General features: G+C 46.4%; 1 protein-coding gene across 1 annotated transcript; it reads right to left on the bottom strand.

Moving 5' to 3' along the window:
• Window positions 1-6,222: 6,222 nt before the first annotated feature.
• On the bottom strand, window positions 6,223-18,233 carry LOC121575224 (probable protein BRICK1). The gene is made up of 3 exons (XM_041888186.2): window positions 18,075-18,233; window positions 6,687-6,769; window positions 6,223-6,570 (listed from the first exon to the last, which is right to left on the bottom strand). Exons 1-3 carry the CDS (start codon window positions 18,190-18,192, stop codon window positions 6,544-6,546), a joined length of 228 nt encoding a protein of 75 aa, XP_041744120.1. The 5' UTR covers window positions 18,193-18,233; the 3' UTR covers window positions 6,223-6,543.
• Window positions 18,234-18,439: the final 206 nt, after the last annotated feature.

Raw genomic sequence — 18,439 nt, 5'->3', positions numbered from 1 at the left:
GTACTGTTTGTAACCACCCTGGTAGGTTGACTGATAACCTGAACCAGGTTGCAGGCACTGGTTACAGTTTGAAGCTTTCTCTTGAGTGGGCAGCCTGATGAAAGCCAGTCAATATTTAAATCACCCAGATAGTATACCTCTCTATTGATATCAAATACATTATCAAGCATTTCACACATGTTATCCAGATACTGACTGTTCCCACTTGGTCTATAGTAGCTTCCCACCAGAATTGGCTTTAGGTGAGGCAGATATGTAGCCATATTACTTCAACAGTATTTAACATGAGATTCTCTAATCTTCACAGGAATGTGGTTCTGAATATAAACAGCAACACCTCCACCATTGGCATTTCTATATTTTCTGTAAATGTTATAACCTGTATCATCAAAGGTATTATCTAAGTGAGTTTCAGAGATAGTCAGAATATGAATGTCTTCTGTTACTAGCAAATTATTGATTTTGTGAACCTTGTTTCTTAAGCTACATATGTTAACGTGGGCTATTTTTAGCACTTTTCTTCTGGGAGACAGCTAAGTAGACATTTTTTATTTTTATTTAACTAGGCAAGTCGGTTAAGAACAAATTCTTATTTACAATGACGGCCTACGTGTGTGTTATTAATCGATTTTAGATTATCCGTCAAGCTAGCTATAGAGAACTGCTATTCTAACTTGTGTCATTTGTTTAACTTCTCAGATCTCGCATTGTGAAAAAAACTTGCATTGGGAACTCAAATATGTTCCCTATGATGGAACCCTATGCCTGCCATCAGGGCAAGGATAAACATGCGAGTGATAAGAAGAGGGAAACACAAATGGTAAGTTAGCTAACGTTGATGTTTACAACAATGCACAATAAAGGTGATTATGATTTACTGATATTGGGAGGAGGGGATGTCTGTCAGGAAGGGAGAGATGAGAGAAGGTGAGAGGTTGAAAAGGGTATGTGTTCGAAAGGGACAACAGAAGAGAACCACAAGATGCAGGACTCCTTGTTCCCCCAATATCTATGAAAACAGATGGCTACAGGGCTTTCTCCTACAGAGCTCCTCTTTTATGTGAGAGAATCAGACTTGGTTTCAGTCTTGTAAATTCAAGTAAGTAACGTTACGTAGCTAAGCCTTGGACAAATAATCCTTGTTTGAGCATGAACGGCCTATATGGGCATAAGCCTATCTCCTGTTTCTGTCACGTAAGGCAGCTTGATGTACAAGTGGCCTATACCCCCTGGACAGGACGCTAGTTCCCTAATTCCCACTCTCAACTGGGATTCCATACCACGACTATTACGATGGCTGAGTCCCTGGCTTGTTGCACTCTGGTGGCTTTTGACGGGGCCACATTGTCTTTCGATCCCCCTGTCCCAGTCTCCAGTGTTTATGCTGCAATCGTTTTTATTTGCCTAGGGGCCATTGTCAGCTTGTCTTATCTGATGTACAGTGCATTCGGAAAGTATTCAGACCCCTTTACTTTTCCCACATTTTGTTACGTTACAGCCTTATTCTAAAATGGATTAAATTGTTTTTTCCCCCCTCTTCACACAGTACCCCATAATGACTAATCGAAAACAGGTTTTTAGAAATGTGTAGAAAATTATTAAAATATAAAACTGAAATATCACATTTACATAAGTATTCAAACCCTTTACTCTGTACTTTGTTGAAGCACTTTTGGCAGCGATTACAGCCTTGAGTTTCTCCCATTCTTCTCTGCAGATCCTCTCAAGCTCTGTCAGGTTGGATGGGGAGCGTCGCTGCACAGCTATTTTCAAATCAAATCACATTTTATTTGTCACGTGCTGAATACAACAGGTCTACATCTTACAGTGAAATGCTTACTTACAAGCCCTTAACCAGCCTTTCATGGCTACAGACGTGAGTGCTACAGGTCGGTAGTCATTTAGGCAGGTTACCTTAGTGTTCTTGGGCACAGGGACTATGGTATTACAGACTCAGTCAGGGGCAGGTTGAAAATGTCAGTGAAGACACTTGCCAGTTGGTCAGGCCATGCTCGGAGTACACATACTAGTAATCCGTCTGGCCCTGCGGCCTTATGAATGTTGACCTGTTTAAAGGTCTTACTCACATCGGCTATGGAGAGCGTGATCACACAGTCATCCAGAACAGCTGATGCTCTCATGCATGCTTCAGTGTTGCTTGCCTCGAAGCGAGCATAGAAGTCATTCCTGTAGCTTAGCATCTGCGTCATCTGACCACTTCTGTATTGAGCGAGTCACTTGTACTTCCTGCTTTATTTTCAGGCCTCTCCAGAGATGTTCGATCAGGTTCAAGTTCGGGCTCTGGCTGGCCCACTCAAGGACATTCAGAGACTTGTCCCGAAGCCACTCCTGCATTGTCTTGGCTGTGTGCTTAGAGTCGTTGTGCTGTTGGAAGGTGAACCTTTGCCCCAGTCTGAGGTCCTGAGCGCTCTGGAGCAGGTTTTCATCAAGGATCTCTCTGTACTTTGCTCTGTTCATCTTTACCTCAATCCTGACTAGTCTCCCAGTCCCTGCCACTGAAAAACATCCCAACAGCATGATGCTGCCACCACCATGCTTCAACATAGGGATGGTGCCAGGTTTCCTCCAGACGTGACGCTTGGCATTCAGGCCAAAGAGTTCAATTTTGGTTTCATCAGACCAGAGAATCTTGTTTCTCATGATCTGAGAGTCTTTTAGGTGCCTTTTGGCAAACTCCAAGTGGGCTGTCATGTGCCTTTTACTGAGGAGTGGCTTCCGTCTGGCCACTCTACTATAAAGGCCTGATTGGTGGAGTGCTGCAGAGATGGTTGTCCGTCTGGAAGGTTCTCCCATCTCCACAGAGGAACTCTGGGGCTCTGTCAGAGTGACCATCGAGTTCTTGGTCACCTCCCTGACCAAGGCCCTTCTCCCCCGATTGGTCAGTTTGGCCGGGTGGTCAGCTGTAGGAGGAGTCTTGGTGGTTCCAAACTTCTTCCATTTAAGAATGATGGAGGCCACTGTGTTCTTGGGGACCTTCAATGCTGCAGACATTTTTTGGTACCCATCCCCAGATCTGTGCCTTGACACAATCCAGTCTCGGAGCTCAACGGACAATTCCTTCAACCTCATGGCTTGGTTTTTGCTCTGACATGCACTGTCAATTCTGGGACCTTAAATAGACAGGTGTGTGTGCCTTTCCAAATCATGTCCAATCAATTGAATTTACCACAGGTGGACTCCAATCCAGGGGCGGTGTGTTCATTAGGGCGATATGGGCGACGCACTGCCAAACGGGAAAAGGAAGGGATTTTTTTTCTAATCAATTATATCAATGCAACAGTAGTTATCAGTGTTCTAATCTAGACGTCTGATCTGCCACTAAATGTCCAATCAGGCTAAAGTCGTGCTTCAAATGGCCCCGCCCCTTTTGGGGCGATTTCAGTCAGGTTGAAAATCGCCCCAGAAGTCTCTCATAGACTCTCATGTAAAATCTTTTTTTTTCAAATATCAGAGCTTTCAATACAATCTCTATGGGTTCCGGGAGGGCTTGCACTTACGCGCTTTTGTCATACGTAACATAACCATGAACGTAACTAAGAAAAGAGCGGGTAGCAGCGTCAATCAATTCACGTACTACTGTCAAGATGGCTAGCGTTCAGTGCAACTCGATTGTCTCTTTGAAAGAAGTTCCTTTTTGTCGGCGAACAAATCAAGATAAATTGGCAACGAAACAATTAGGACCTCCCAGACCAAATTTAATAATTCAACAGGTTTCTACTAAAAGGGGGAAAGTCCTACACCCGAGGATTTTCCAAAAATTGGTACGAACGAAAAACCTGGCTAGCAGGCTGCGATGTAGCTAATGCAGTCTTCTGCTACCCCTGCTTACTCTTTCACCCTGAAGGCGGCACGGCAGACAGCACCGCTTGGACAGCGACTGGTGTAACGGACATGCACCATCTTTCAGAAAATATTAAGAAACATGAGCTGTCAAAGACCCACATGGATAGCTGTTTGAGATTGTCTGCTTTGGGGAGAGTGAACATTGCCACTCAACTGGATGAGGGATACAGGCTAGCTGTCCGCCGCCACAACGATGAGGTTAGCAAGAACCGCCACATCCTCAGCCGGCTAATCCAATGTGTGAAGTTTTGCGGAGTGTTTGAGTTAGCTTTGCGAGGCAAAGATGAAACTGAGGGCTCCACCAACCCTGGTATTTTTCTTGGACTTGTCAACTTTGTGGCACAATTAGATGAGGTGTTTTATGGAAATGCATATTGTTTATGCAGTGTTGAGGAATGTGAAAGAACACCCTTGATTATTTTTACTGTGATAACTTATTTTGCTTTTGTAAGCCAATACTTTTGAGATCAGTCAATAAATGCTTCTGGTATTGACTTATATGCTGCCCCTGTCTTCATGTTGTTGCTGGACATATCTTTTTTTAAATGTGTGTAGGTCACCTAAATCCACAGAAAAATTGCCCCCCCTGAGAATTTTTTCAGGAGCCGCCACTGCTCCAATCAAGTTGTAGAAACATCTCAAGGATGATCAATGGAAACAGGATGCACCTGAGCTCAATTTCGAGTCTCATAGCAAAGGGTCTGAATACTAAATAAGGTATTTGTTTTTTATTTTTAATACATTTGCAAAGATTTCTAAAAACCTGTTTTCACTTTGTCATTATGGGCTATTGTGTGTAGATTGAGGGGGAGGGAATTATTTAATCCATTTTAGAATAAGGCTTTAACGTAACAAAATGTAGAAAGCGTCAAGGGGTCTGAATACTTTCCGAATGCACTGTACCTAAGCATGCTCCCACTAACCCCCTTCTTTTGTCCTTTTCTACGTCTAATAACTCCCGGGACGTGCCTGGCCCAAGCCTACTTGGACGTGTTGCTGATCCTGGACTGCAGCTGAGGACCCCTGGGCGTGCCTACCCCTAGCCCCTCCCCACACCCCCTAGCGTGCTTGTACCTAAGCTAAATACTGTATATTCCATCTCACCCACTTCCTCTCCTGTCTTAAGCCTAGTCCTGGACAAATAAACTATTTTATATTTAATTTATATTGAGCATGCTTTTTTTTGTCCAGGACAAGGTGTAATCTGAGTCCGGGAAACCAGCCCATACTGTAGACAATGATTATTCCAGAATACTATCAAAATAAAGATTGTTTTCTATGATCATCTATGGTACATTTAACATTTCCATTCGACAATATGGCCTCTGACAAAGAAAACTCTTTCTCAAAATCCTATTGTATTTGTGGTGTGTCTCACAGAACAGGAGGCCGAAGAGAAAAAGCACAAAAACCCAGATACAAGAAAAAAAAAAAAACATCAGTGGGAGATAACACACACACACACACCCTAACATACAAAACACCACACTAAACACAGCAGATAAAACACATCTAGACTACACACTAACCAATCAAACAAGGGTTAGGGTTGTATCAGCCATTATCTAATATTGCGCCTATCCCAACATCTCCACAGGTGCATAGGGGGTAGGTCTAACATCCATCCACATACACTATTTTTTACATTTCAGGAGAAGAGAAAGGAGATACTTTTTTTAGGGAAAGGTGAGAGAAGAGAAAAAAGGGAGGGGATGGGGTGGAGAGGGTTCAACTTTATATTAGGAGAGTGAGGGTTCCACTCTTTTTAAGAGTTCCACTTCTTTATTGTTTTTGGGGTTTTTAAAGGAAAAAATAAAAATGAAATCTAAGCAGCCAATGACTTTTTCTATCTCTCATGCCATATTCCCATTGCTAATGTTATAGGTATTGTTATTCCGTTACTTCAGTTCCATTGCTATAGTTTCTGTAGTCTGGTGGACAGTTAGTATATGAAAAGAAAGAAACAAATATTTCCATTCTTAATAATTACCTCCATACACGGACCTCTAGCTGTTAAGTTCTACGAGGGCAAAATTACTAGCTGATAACACAATTCATGTTTGTATTTACATCATGTAATGTGCTCAGTAGAAAGTAAACTAATTTTGACCATTAGAGAGGTTTGTTGATCCGTTCTTTTGGCATGGAGAGCAGAACACAGATGTATGGCTGAGGGCAGCAATCAGAGGCTATATTGGCAGATGTGTGTATGGACTCACTATGAGCAAATACAAGCTGGTCTTGACACCACACATAGCCTATATTATATTCCAGTAACACCTTCACCCTGGCATTTATGCATGCTTCCTTCGAGCCAAACACCCTTCCAAGCCCCTCTCCAAAAAACACATGGATAACTTACCTTTAAACAGTTTATTACATGTTAACACTAAAGTAAAACAATTATTACAAGCACAAGTGAAAGAGATGGGTAAGCATAATGACCACAGTAAAAGAGCTGAATATGAATTTTGGCACTTCCTTCCAGTAGCTATGGTCGTAAAATACACACAGTATGAAAAATTTTTTTTTTTGTGGTCCCACAGAACAAATACAAAACTGTAAAAAAAAAAAAAAAAAAAGACATACTTATAAAAATGACAAATATGGAAATGATCACAAATGTTGTATTCAATCCTCAGCCAAACTGCAGCACCAAGTCCAGCATACCATCTTGGTTTAGGTCAAGGTCTCTCCTTTTGTGACCTAAACAGAGAGAGAAGTTTCGAGAACACAGTATGATGACCTCCAGTACTGTTTAGGGAGTGCAAACATTACATTTATTTACACCCTAGAATTAGTGACAATTCTATGTCACTTACCCTTGCTTCAATGTACTCAATTCTCCTCTCTAACGCTGTCAGCTTTTCATTTAGGGTGGCCAAACGAGATCGGCAGGACATATCTAAAGCAAAGTAAATACATTTACATTTTACATTTTAGTCATTTAGCAGACGCTCTTATCCAGAGCGACTTACAGTTAGTGAATACATATTTTTTTATATTGGCCCCCCGTGGGAATCGAACCCACAACCCTGGCGTTGCAAACGCCATGCTCTATCAACTGAGCTACATCCCCCAATTGTGCGCCGCCCATGAGTCTCCCGGTCGCGGCCGGCTGCGACAGAGCCTGGATTCGAACCAGGATCTAGTGGCACAGTTAGCACTGCGATGCAGTGCCTTAGACCACTGCGCCACTCAGGAGTGGCGCAAATATACAGTAAGGTGCAAATATTTTCCTTTATGATCAAAGTTATTTATAACATATCAAACTATAACTTTCGAAGGGGGAAGAATATGGTTTATTTAAACAAATCCCATCAATATCATAGGTTAGGCTAACAACTATTGCACAGTTCAATACTGCAATAGGTACAGTGCCTTCAGAAAGTATTCACACCCCTATACTTTTTCCACATTTTGTTGGGTTACAGCCTGAATTTTATGGATTAAATGTAGATTGTGTCACTGATCTACACACAATACCCCATAATGTCAACGTAGAATTGGTGTTTTCAGACAGTTTTACAAATCAATAAAAAATTACAAGCTGAAATGTCTTGAGTCAGTAAGTATTCAACACCTTTGTTATGGCAAGCCTAAACTTCAGGAGTAAAAATGTGCTTAACAAGTCAGATAATAAGTTGCATGGACTCTGTGTGCAATAATGGTGTTTAACATGATTATTTTAATGACTACCCCATCTCTGTACCCCACACATACAATTATATGTAAGGTCCCTCAGTCGAGCAGTGAATTTCAAGCACAGATGCAACTATAAAGACCAGGGAGGTTTTCCAATTACTTGCAAAGAAGGGCAACTATTGGTAGATAGGAATAAATAAAAAAGCAGACATTGAATATCCCTTTGAGTATGGTGAAGTTATTAATTACACTTTGGATGATGTATCAATACACCCAGTCACTACAAAGATACAGACGTCCTTCCTAACTCAGTTGCTGAAGAGGAAGGAAAACGCTCAGGGATTTCACCATGAGGCCAATGGTGATTTTAAACCCATTACAAAGTTAAATGGCTGAGATAGGAGAAAACTGAGGATGGACCAACAACATTGTAGTTACTCCACAATACTAACCTAAATGACAGAGTGAAAAGAAGGAAGTCTGTACAGAATAAAAATATTCAAAAAATGCATCCTGTTCGCAGTGCTAGCTGTGCCACTAGAGATCCTGGTTCGAATCCAGGCTCTGTCGTAGCCGGCCGCGACCGGGAGACCCATGGGGCGGCGCACAATTGGCCCAGCGTCGTCCAGGGTAGGGGAGGGATTTGGCCGGCAGGGGATGTAGCTCAGTTGGTAGAGCATGGCGTTTGCAACGCCAGGGTTGTGGGTTCGATAAAATAATGTATGCACTAACTGTAAGTCGCTCTGGATAAGAGCGTCTGCTAAATGACTAAAATGTAAATGTAAATGTAATAAGGCACTAAAGTAATACTGCAAAAAAAATGTGGCAAAGAAATGAACTTTTTGTCCTGAATACAAAGCATTATGTTTGGGTCAAATCCAACACATCACTGAGTACCACTCTTCATATTTTCATGGTAGTGGTTGGATCATGTTATGGGTATGGTTGTCATTGGCAAGGACTAGGGAGTATTTTAAGATAAAAAGAAAATGAATAGAGCTAAGCACAGGCAAAGTCCTAGAGGAAAACTTGGTTCAATCTGCTTTCGTACAGACACTGGGAGACAAATCTATCTTTCAGCAGGACAATAACCTAAAACGCAAGGCCAAACATACACTGGAGTTACTTACTAAGACGACATTGAATGTTCCTGAGTGGCCGAGTCACAGTTTTGATTTAAATCTGCTTGAAAATCAATGGCAAGACTTGAAAATGGCTGTGATAGCAACCTTCAACTTGACAGAGCTTGAAGAATTTAAAAAAGAATAATGTGCAAATATTGTACAATCCAGGTGTGCAAAGCTCTTAAGAGACTTACCCAGAAAGACTCAGCTGTAATCGCTGCCAAAGGTGATTCTAACATGTATTGACTCAGGGGGTTGAATACTAATCTAATCAAAATATTAGTGTTTTATTCCCATGAATAATACAAAATGTTAGAATTGTTCTTCCACTTTGAAATGAGCGTATTTTGTGTATATCGTTGACAAAAAATATAAACTGTAATCTCACTTTGTAACAACAAAATGTGGAAAAAGTAAAGGGGTGTGAATACTTTCTGAAGGAGGCACTGTAGGTAGCTACCAAAGTAAATAAAAGCTAGCTACGCCCCTCCTATAAAGCAAGTGGTTCACACTTTACACGTTTAAGTTAGCTAACTAACTGTTTAAAAAAATAATACACCTAAATTAAATCAGTGGACCCACTTCATCATATGTTAAATGTTTACTTCTACTACAACTAGCTACTTCTACATGTATTTACCAAGAAACAAATACGTGCATCGAGTCCAGTCCACTGCCGTTTGGGTGAAATATCCCATCAAAAAGCTAACTAAGTTACGAGTAACGTTAAGGTGGCTACAAGTGTTCGTGCACGTGGGTGGAGTCATTTTTATTGGGGCAGCGGACTCTTCGTTGTGTTCCACCCAGAGAGGAAGTTCACCTTGTGTAGTGTATATCCACTAGGGGGCTTGGGGAGCCAGAGTAGCTTACCAAGCAAGACGGGAAGAGGCCCCTCTTTAGACCAGCTAGCAACGATGTTTGAGCTTTCGGGTCTGGTGTTATTATTTACAAATGCTAGCTACATGTCAGGCTAGTATGGTGTTATATGCTTTATGACACTACTTTTTAGCCACAGAAGCAAACATGTCTCTTTTCGAATTGCAATAGCTAGAGATTGAACTGCTGTTACTACTCAGGGGGAGGAGAAGAAATAAAGACTGAGAAAAATGGCAAGTTCGTCCACTGAACACTACAAGATGGGACGATGGAGAACACACGTCTCTTATCCAACCTATGCGAAACATTGATGAGGAAAGACATTCTCAATAATCTCGAAATAAAAAGCACAAAAAAGGAAGCTTGCAAGTAGTAGAATGCCCATCTCTTCTGTGTTTATACCAGAAGGATACCGGAAAATATGTGATGTAGACACAAGGGCGGGACTTCCGTTGCAAAACACACTCAATAGTGCCCCTCAGTCTTCGCAAGGAATGATACGTCTGGTCTTAATTTCCAGGTAGGTGAAAACGTTGTCAAATGACGGAGCGTATTACAAGGAACTGCCCCTTTGTGACAAAAAACGGCATTGCTCCGTTGGCCCTGCTTGCATACTGTCTGTAGACCCCTTACGCCTCGAACACACCGACTGCATTATTTGGTTTTGGTACACCAGAAGTACATTCATTTTCAATGGAAACTGCGTTCTGTGTGGTGCATAAGTTGGATGTATCTAATGTGTGCGTTAAACTGTATGCGAAAACGGGTTGACAGAAATGGTAGCAGAAGATGAATGTTGAACTTTTGTTGCACACATATCTAGTTGATGCTGCCTACTATTTTGCGCAATGATGCAGTCGGTGTGTTCAAAGCTTAACGCTTCGATCACACATACAGCCTCATTGCGCAAAATGGTACACAGCATCATCTGGATACCTGTGCAAAAAAGTTCAACATTCACCTTCTGCTACCATTTCTGTCAAGCAGTCTACACATTTACATTTTCGTCATTTAGCAGACGCTCTTATCCAGAGCGACTTACAGTTAGTGAATACATTATTATTTTTTTCATACAGTTTGACGCATATGTTCAATAACTCCAACTTGTATGCACTGCAACTGCCTCTGCAATGCTGTAAGGCAAACGCAAAGTTACATTGGAAATGAATGTACTTCTGGTGTACCAAAATGCAATTCCTCTCTCTATGGGTGTGATCAAGGCATTAAAAGGTGCTGCTATGGGTGTGATCAAGGCATTAAAAGGCAGTGCAGCATTTACGTTGACGTTGACTCGGCAGAAGTCAGGGCATTCATTCTTCTTGCGTTTCAGAAAGCTGTCAAGGAAGTTCTATATCGTGGAGCTCCGCCCCATAGGGGAGCTCTGCTCCTATTGGTTTACCCTCTGCCCTAGGGCAGAACAGCCTGAAGCAAAATTATGCACACACCTACAGCCAATGGGAGTACAGGTGTCCCTATATAAGGAACCCCGTTCCCTCAATCTGCCTCCCTTTATCTTCAGCGACTGGACTAGAACTGAAGAAGCCATACGAAGACTCTAGAAAGAATTTCGCCGTTGACTGCCAGCCGTCAACGTCTTTCGCCATGAGCACACCTGGGATTTTCCCACCCCCAAAGGCCCTTTTAAGGGCCCTGTGTCGGGTGTTCCACCATGGCTACCTCGGACCCCCACGACCTCTGCTTCGTGTGTTTGGGACCGCAGCACGCCGAGGATAGTCTCGACAACCCTCCTAATTGCGCCTCCTGCGCCCTCCTTACTATAAAGGAGAGGCAGCAGCGTCGGGCGTTCTTTATGAAGGCGTCCCTCTGGATGATGTAATGTCCTCACTCCTCTCTGCTTCAGAGGCGTCAGAGGACAGTGCGGTGTCGGAGGATGACAAGGAAGGCGCCGAGGCGGATATCCCAGTGGGACAATCCAGACTTCTGGCGCCTACCTTCAAAACCCCCTTTCATTCTGAAAGCGCGAGGTTAGAAGGATCCTTGTGCGATGACGACATGGGCTCTGCTAGGTCAGAAGCCCTGTCCGTCGCGGTAGCCTCTCTGCGCTCGGACTTTCCCGGGCTCATTGAGAAGGCTGCCACACGACTCGAGGTTGCGCTGCCCCCAGTTCCCCTTCCTATGGAGGTGGACCTGATGGAGGGCGGCCCTTACTCCAAGCCGAGGAGGGCAGCTGAGCCAATGGCTCCAGCCTTGCCCTCTCTCGGCAAGTATGTCGAGGGTTCGTGGGGGGCACCTCTGGCGGCGCGTTCGCCGGCCAGAGCGTATATCCCCTTCACCAGAGTGAGCGGCTATGAGTGGGCGGCTAAGGGAATCCCCAGGCTCGAGGGCGCCATGGCGGCGTTCCTAGTGCCGGGGTCGAGTCCCTGGGCAGCCTCCAAGAAGGCCACTCTGCCAGCACAAAGAGATAGGTTCACAGCCCAGTTGGCTGAGAAATCCTTTACGCTGGGAGCCCAGAGCGTAGCAGCGGCAAACAATATCGCCCTCCTCGCGGCCTCCCTGTCCCGTCTCACAACGGACAGGTCGGAGATGACCAGTGAGGAAGTGGAGGAGGCCTCCAGAATATCTGGAGCCATTCTACACCTGACGCAGGCGGTTGCCATATGCGCGGGAAGGACCATGGCCACCTCCGTGGTCACAGAACGACACCTCTGGCTTTCGATGACGGCCATGAAAGAGACCGACAGAGCGTCTCTACTCAACGCCCCCGTCTCCAGCGAGGGCCTTTTTGGCCTCGCAGTGAAGGATGCGACGGAACGAATCGCCAGGCTGGACGAGGAGAGGAGGCACCTGGCCAAGCATTTGCCGCTGGCAATGAGGTCCAGCAAAGCCCCAGCTAAACCGTCCATCTCCAACGCCCCAACAGAGCTACAGTGAGGCGTCGGGCCAGGCGACAGACGCACACCACAGACAGCAGGAGAGCGAGCTCGGCCCCTCCAGCAGCGACGGTGGCAGCGACGGTCCCGCCAGCTAGAGAGGTTGTCACGAGACCAGCTTGGCAGCACCAGAAGGCCTCCCAGAAGCGCAAGCACCTCTGACGAGGCGAGGGGAGAGGACGGAGAACGGCCCGGCGAGTTTCGCAGAAGGGCCTACTGTTCCCCCCACCCCACTGTTCAGGGCGTGGAGGGCTGTGTTGTACATTGTGTGAATAAAGAGATTGTTCTCATTGACATTGTCAAAGAAGGACATTTATTCCATAAGGTTCGGAACACTTCACGTTCTATGTTTCTCCCTCACCATCTTGAGCGCAGCCCAACCCACTTAGAGTGTGTAGCTGAGCGTGCTCAGGAGAGGAAAGGGGTAAAGGTAGCAAGGCGCAGCCTTAGCTCACCTAGTAAAGATCTCTTACTACAGACTCCTAGGAGCTCTGTAGTAAAGGTCTCACATAGTAGGCAGTTGCCTCTGTCCCAATGTGACATGAAGGCGCAGCCGCTAGCCGGGAGTGACGCCTTACTGCAGGCTAATGCCTCAGTTAGTGCAGATCAGACCCGTGCGACGTTCACGGAGAGCGGGAATACCAGGGCTACTAAGGTAGCCAAGGTATGGATGCCTCCGGTATATTCTGAACGTATCAATGCCCATGGCTCTGAGCGCAGCTCACCACACATTGAGTGTGTCGTTGAACAGCCGCATAAGACCAGTGAGGAGGCATTGTGGCTCCACCGTGTGGTACCAGTCAGTGATCACATCTTTCAGACTCTGTTGAGTACTGCAATGAATGGGTCTCATGGCAAGCAGCAGTCTCAGTCAGACAATGACGTGATGACGCAATTGCTTTCGGGGAGAACGCTCTGTCTCAGGCCAATGCCTCAGTCAGTGCAGTTCAGAACCGTGCTGCGTTCACGGAGGGCCGGATTACTGGAGTTACGGTCGTAACTAACGTATCAAGGCCCCCGATTCACCCAGAACGAGCTGATGTTTCCTCTCCCTTTCGAGGGGGGCCCGCCTTGGGCTATTCCACCAACTCAGTGCTGGGGAATAGCAGCGGCGAGGGCCATAGAGGAATACAGGTCCTTCCTACTGGATGCACCACAGCTTTGTGCGCGCCCGCTTTCTCTGCATCGCTGGCAGTGGCAACAAAGCTGTACCCTCTCACGCTGGCTAGATCAGACGTTGCAGAAGGGTTATGCCCTCCAATTCCATCGGACCCCACCCCCGTTCAGGGAGTGGTGGAAACGTGATGAAAACGCCAGACAAAGTAGCCGCTCTGATGTCAGAGATTACGGAACTTTTTGGCGAAGGAGGCGGTCACAGTAGTTCCCCGAGAGCAAAGGAACAAAGGGCTGTATTCGCCCTATTTCCTAGTGCCCAAAAGGACGGGGGGAGTGAGGCCGATTTTGGATTTACGCATTCTCAACGAGCATAACCAAACGGTCCTTCCGAATGCTGACGACAAAACGTCTACTGGAATGTGTCCAGAAGGGAGACTTTTGTACAAGCATAGACCTAAAGGACGCGTACCTTCATGTGCCGATACAATCACGCCACAGAAAGTTTCTGCGGTTCGCATTTCAAGGGGTGGCGTACGAGTTCACGAGGATGCCGTTTGGGTACGCCCTGGCACCTCGAACTTTTTCCAAATGTGTGAGGCGGCATTGGGACCACTGCGTCGTCAGGGGATAAGGATATTAGCCTACCTAGACGACCGGCTGGTTCTCGCCCCGTCAGCAGAGCTGGCGTTCACTCACACGACACAGACGGTGATTCATCTCACGCGTCTGGGGTTCGCTGTGAATTGGAAAAAGAGCGCACCCTGGCCCAGTCATCAGATTGTCTACCTGGGACTACAGCTAGACACTGTAATGATGAGGGCTCGAATTTCGGACCCTCGAAGGGCAGCATTGTTACTAGCCCTGAGGAGGTGTCGTCCGAATCACACAGTAACGGCGCTATCGATCATGTCACTTTTGGGTCTCATGTCGGCAGCCCACTCTGTGGTCCCGCTGGGGCCTCTGCACATGCGCAGAACACAGCGGTGGTTCGCCCAACTAAGACTAGACCCAGTGCGTCAACGTCATCGGTTGGTGGTGGTTCCTCTCTCGCTAAGAGCAGACCTGGACTATTGGAGGAACCCGTGCGTTCTCACGCACGGAGTCCCGATGGGCAAGGTGTCATTCCACATTCCAGTGTTTACAGATGCCTCTCTGACTGGATGGGGAGGGACATGTCAGTCTCAAGCGATAGGAGGTGCATGGCCTCAATCAGGTCGTCACATCAACCTCCTAGAGTTGGAAAAGGTTCGACTGGTTTTGACCCACTTCGCGTCTACCCTTCGGGGGTCGCGATGTGTTGGTCTGGTCAGACAACCGGACCACAGTGGCTCACATAAACCGCCAGGGAGGAGTCAGGTCTCCTGCTCTCCATTGGGCGGCAATGGAATTGTGGCTGTGGGCTCACAAGCACCTTCGCTCGTTGAGAGCAGCGCACATTCCGGGCTACTTGAACGTAGGGGCAGACCTCATGTCAAGAGGGGGTCCTCGAGACGACGAGTGGTGTCTGCACCCGGACATTGTTCTACGAGTTCCGGGAACAATTCGGGAGAGCCGAGGTGGACCTGTTCCGCGTCACGTGTGAACGCGCAGTGTCCCCTATGGTTCTCTCTGAGAAACCAGGACGAACCGCCATTGGGAAGAGACGCATTTGCGCACTACCCGTGGCCGAAAGTTCTCCTGTATGCATTCCCTCCGCTGTCTTGCATTCTCCCACTGCTAGCCAGGGTGAGGTCAGAGGAGCTGTCAGTGATACTGATAGCGCCCGATCGCCCGGGGGCTCCGTGGTTTGCGGAGATGAGTCAGATGTTGATTGCGCCACCATGGCCAATTCCACATCGACGAGACGCGTTGACCCAGGCGGGAGGCTCGATAGGGCAGTGGCCCATAATCGGCCAACCACTGAGGGCTTGGTTCCTGAATGGGACAGGTTGAGGCGCCGTGGGTTATCTGATGCAGTGATCAGAACCATACAGGGCGCAAGAGCCAGTTCCACTTCTAAGGTGTATACCAGCAGATGGAATGTTTTCTCACAATGGTGTGACACACAGGACGTGGACCCCATGAGCTGTCAGGTAGAGAGTGTGCTCTCATTCCTGCAGTTTATGTTTGATAAGCAGAAATCGCCCTCCACCATTCGAGTGTTTGCAGCGGCAATTTCAGCTGGTCATGAAGGGTTTAACGGGAAAAACGTGTTCAGTCACCCATTAGTGAAACGTTTCTTATTGGGAACGCGACGGCTTAGGCCGAGGCCTAGAGCTACGCTGCCCAAGTGGGATTTGGACTTGGTTCTCGAAGCGCTATGTAAGTCGCCGTTCGAGCCATTGAGTCAAATACCCCTCAAGATGCTGTCTATCAAGACGGCGCTGTTGCTCGCCTTGACTACCGCTAAGCGGGTCAGTGATTTGTGTGCACTGTCGACGAGACCCGACTGCCTTGCCATCAATGGCGATCTGAGCAGAGCGGTGTTACGTCCTAATCCGGCATTTGTGCCGAAGGTTATTAACAGTGCATATAGATCACAGATCGTGGAATGGTGGGCTTTTCATCCCCCTCCCCATGGGGAGAGGAGTGAGGAAAGGCTTCATTGTCTGTGCCCAGTACGCGCTTTGGCGTGCTACATTGAGCGCACAGCAGCGGTTAGGTCATCGCCTCAGCTGTTTGTGTGTCACGGTGCGGCTGCATTAGGTAGACCACTTTCAAAACAGCGATTGTCTCATTGGCTTTGTGAAGGAATTGAGACGGCGTACGAGGCGGCGGGGCAACAACCGCCTCAGGGTATTAAAGCGCACTCCACTCGTGGAGTAGCAGCTTCTACTGCCCTCTTCAGAGGTACAGAGGTAGTGGATATTTGTAGAGCGGGCGTCTTGGTCGACACCGTCTCCTTTTATCCGTTTCTATCTGTTGGATATGTCTTCTAACTCTTTGGCTCGATCTGTACTCAGCGTGGCTGAAGGGAGATCTTGAGAAAGAAACAGAGAAAGAAAGCAGGATTGTGACCATGTTCATAAATCCGTTTTTATTAGAAGAGACATATTATGGCACGTTTTTTCCAACCCTTTAGCTCGGTCGGCATTCAGTAGAGCTGAAAGGCGATTTTGAGCTAAAAGGAGAGGACAGAGCAGGACCTTGGACAGGTTCCAATCAGGTCCGCCTTGGTTAGGAAAACGTGTTATGTCAAGAATAGGCTTTTTAACTTTCAAGCTCGATTGCACTCAGCATAGCTGAAGGAGAATCTTGAGCTAGAGGAAAGAGAAGCAGGACGATAGACAGGTCTCTATCAGGTCCGCTTCGGATGAAAAAGCTATCTGTAGCATGTCTCTTGACTCAGGGTCAGTACATAGAGACATGTATTGAACTGACAGAATGTGAGGTCATCTATCTGATTTAGATAGTATGACTTATATATTTTGTTCCTGCCTACTAATCTCTGGGTTCCATTGAGTGAGTAGGGCGGTCTGTTGGACACTTAATGTAGAGTGACTGATGTCATTCCATTAGTGGACGATAGTGTTGTCACAGAATATTGAGGCACGGCTATCTGCTGGTACAGATTAGCACGGCGTCTATTCTGATGATCTGCCCACTAGCCATTGGCATTGCCATTGAGCTAGATGGGGCGGATCTATAACCGATGACGCGGTATATTGTGACGCCCGGGTGGGTCTTTTAGTCGCAGTATTGCGGAAATTGGTTGCAGCCATTGCTGGGCTTGACCTATTCTCATTTTTGAATGGGATGTGTTAGGTTCGGCAGGGGGTACATTTTGGAGCGTTTCGCTCCGCCTTAAACCAATAGGAGCAGAGCTCCCCTATGGGGCGGAGCTCCACGATATAGAACGACTAGTTACCGGAGTGTAACTCCAGTTCTATGAGTGGAGCGGAGCCCCATAGGACTTAAGGCCCTACCGACCCTCTCTAGTCTCGCTGAAGATAATATCTCGGGAGGCAGATTGAGGGAACGGGGTTCCTTATATAGGGACACCTGTACTCCCATTGGCTGTAGGTGTGTGCATAATTTTGCTTCAGGCTGTTCTGCCCTAGGGCAGAGGGTAAACCAATAGGAGCAGAGCTCCCCTATGGGGCTCCGCTCCACTCATAGAACTGGAGTTACACTCCGGTAACTAGTCGTTAGTTTGTGTTTATACAGGACCTCCCGCCCCTACCCACAGTCAACCAATCATGTCAATACGGTGCCTTTCGGTGGAACCGCAATTGCGTCACACCATCCATACAGCAGATCAAGCATAAATTGGCTCTTAGCCATCAGAAGATAGCTAGCTAGTTAATTAGTTAAGTTAACTAGTTGGCTTGCTAACTACAATATTTCATCGATTGGTCGAAGTATAAATCTTAAGCCCGTGTTATAACGTTCCATAATAGTAAGAGTCCTTTAGCTGATATTACTTTATCCATGTCTTTCTGTTTTAGATGGAAACTAGCTACCGTTAGCCAAGAAGGCTCAGGCCCAGCGGTCCTTGAAGTAGGTTAGGGCTTCGCATTGACAGCCTTTTTGATGCGGCTGCGCAGCCTAGTCATCTTCCATCTACTTAGCTACTTACCAAAGGAATTTAGAAAATCTGCTATTTTCTTGATACTGCTCGTGATAACCTCAATGTATTCTCGATTTGCCCAGTCTTGGTGGATCTCCCTCTGCACAGGATCATCTTGACCGGCCATTTTCTCTGTTTTGGGAAATTGTGTTAGCGCCCGCTATCAGCAGGTGGCGACTCCTACCTAACAAATGGAACCATGGCATGGAACTGTCTGGGACTCGGAGATGTGCGAGGCGAGAGAAATTAATTATTGCTACACTGTTAGACAGCAATCATTGATCCAGTGAAAATAATCTGTTCAGCTAGATGCATTGATTTATTGGGTGAATCGTCGATATTTTATGGTAAATAAACGGACAATATAAATTTAT

Source organism: Coregonus clupeaformis, chromosome 10 (assembly GCF_020615455.1).
Source record: "Coregonus clupeaformis isolate EN_2021a chromosome 10, ASM2061545v1, whole genome shotgun sequence".
Classification (NCBI taxonomy): Eukaryota; Metazoa; Chordata; class Actinopteri; order Salmoniformes; family Salmonidae; genus Coregonus; species Coregonus clupeaformis.
Note: the sequence above shows the minus strand (reverse complement) of the source record. Positions and strands in the feature narration are given on the sequence as shown.

Coding starts and splice junctions, on each gene's coding strand:
- LOC121575224 (XM_041888186.2), bottom strand. CDS start 18,192: ATGGCCGGTCAAGATGATCCTGTGCAGAGGGAGATCCACCAAGACTGG. Junction 6,770..18,074: donor AGATTTTCTAAATTCCTTTG/GTAAGTAGCTAA, acceptor ACTTTGCTTTAG/ATATGTCCTGCCGATCTCGT. Junction 6,571..6,686: donor TTGAGTACATTGAAGCAAGG/GTAAGTGACATA, acceptor CTCTCTGTTTAG/GTCACAAAAGGAGAGACCTT.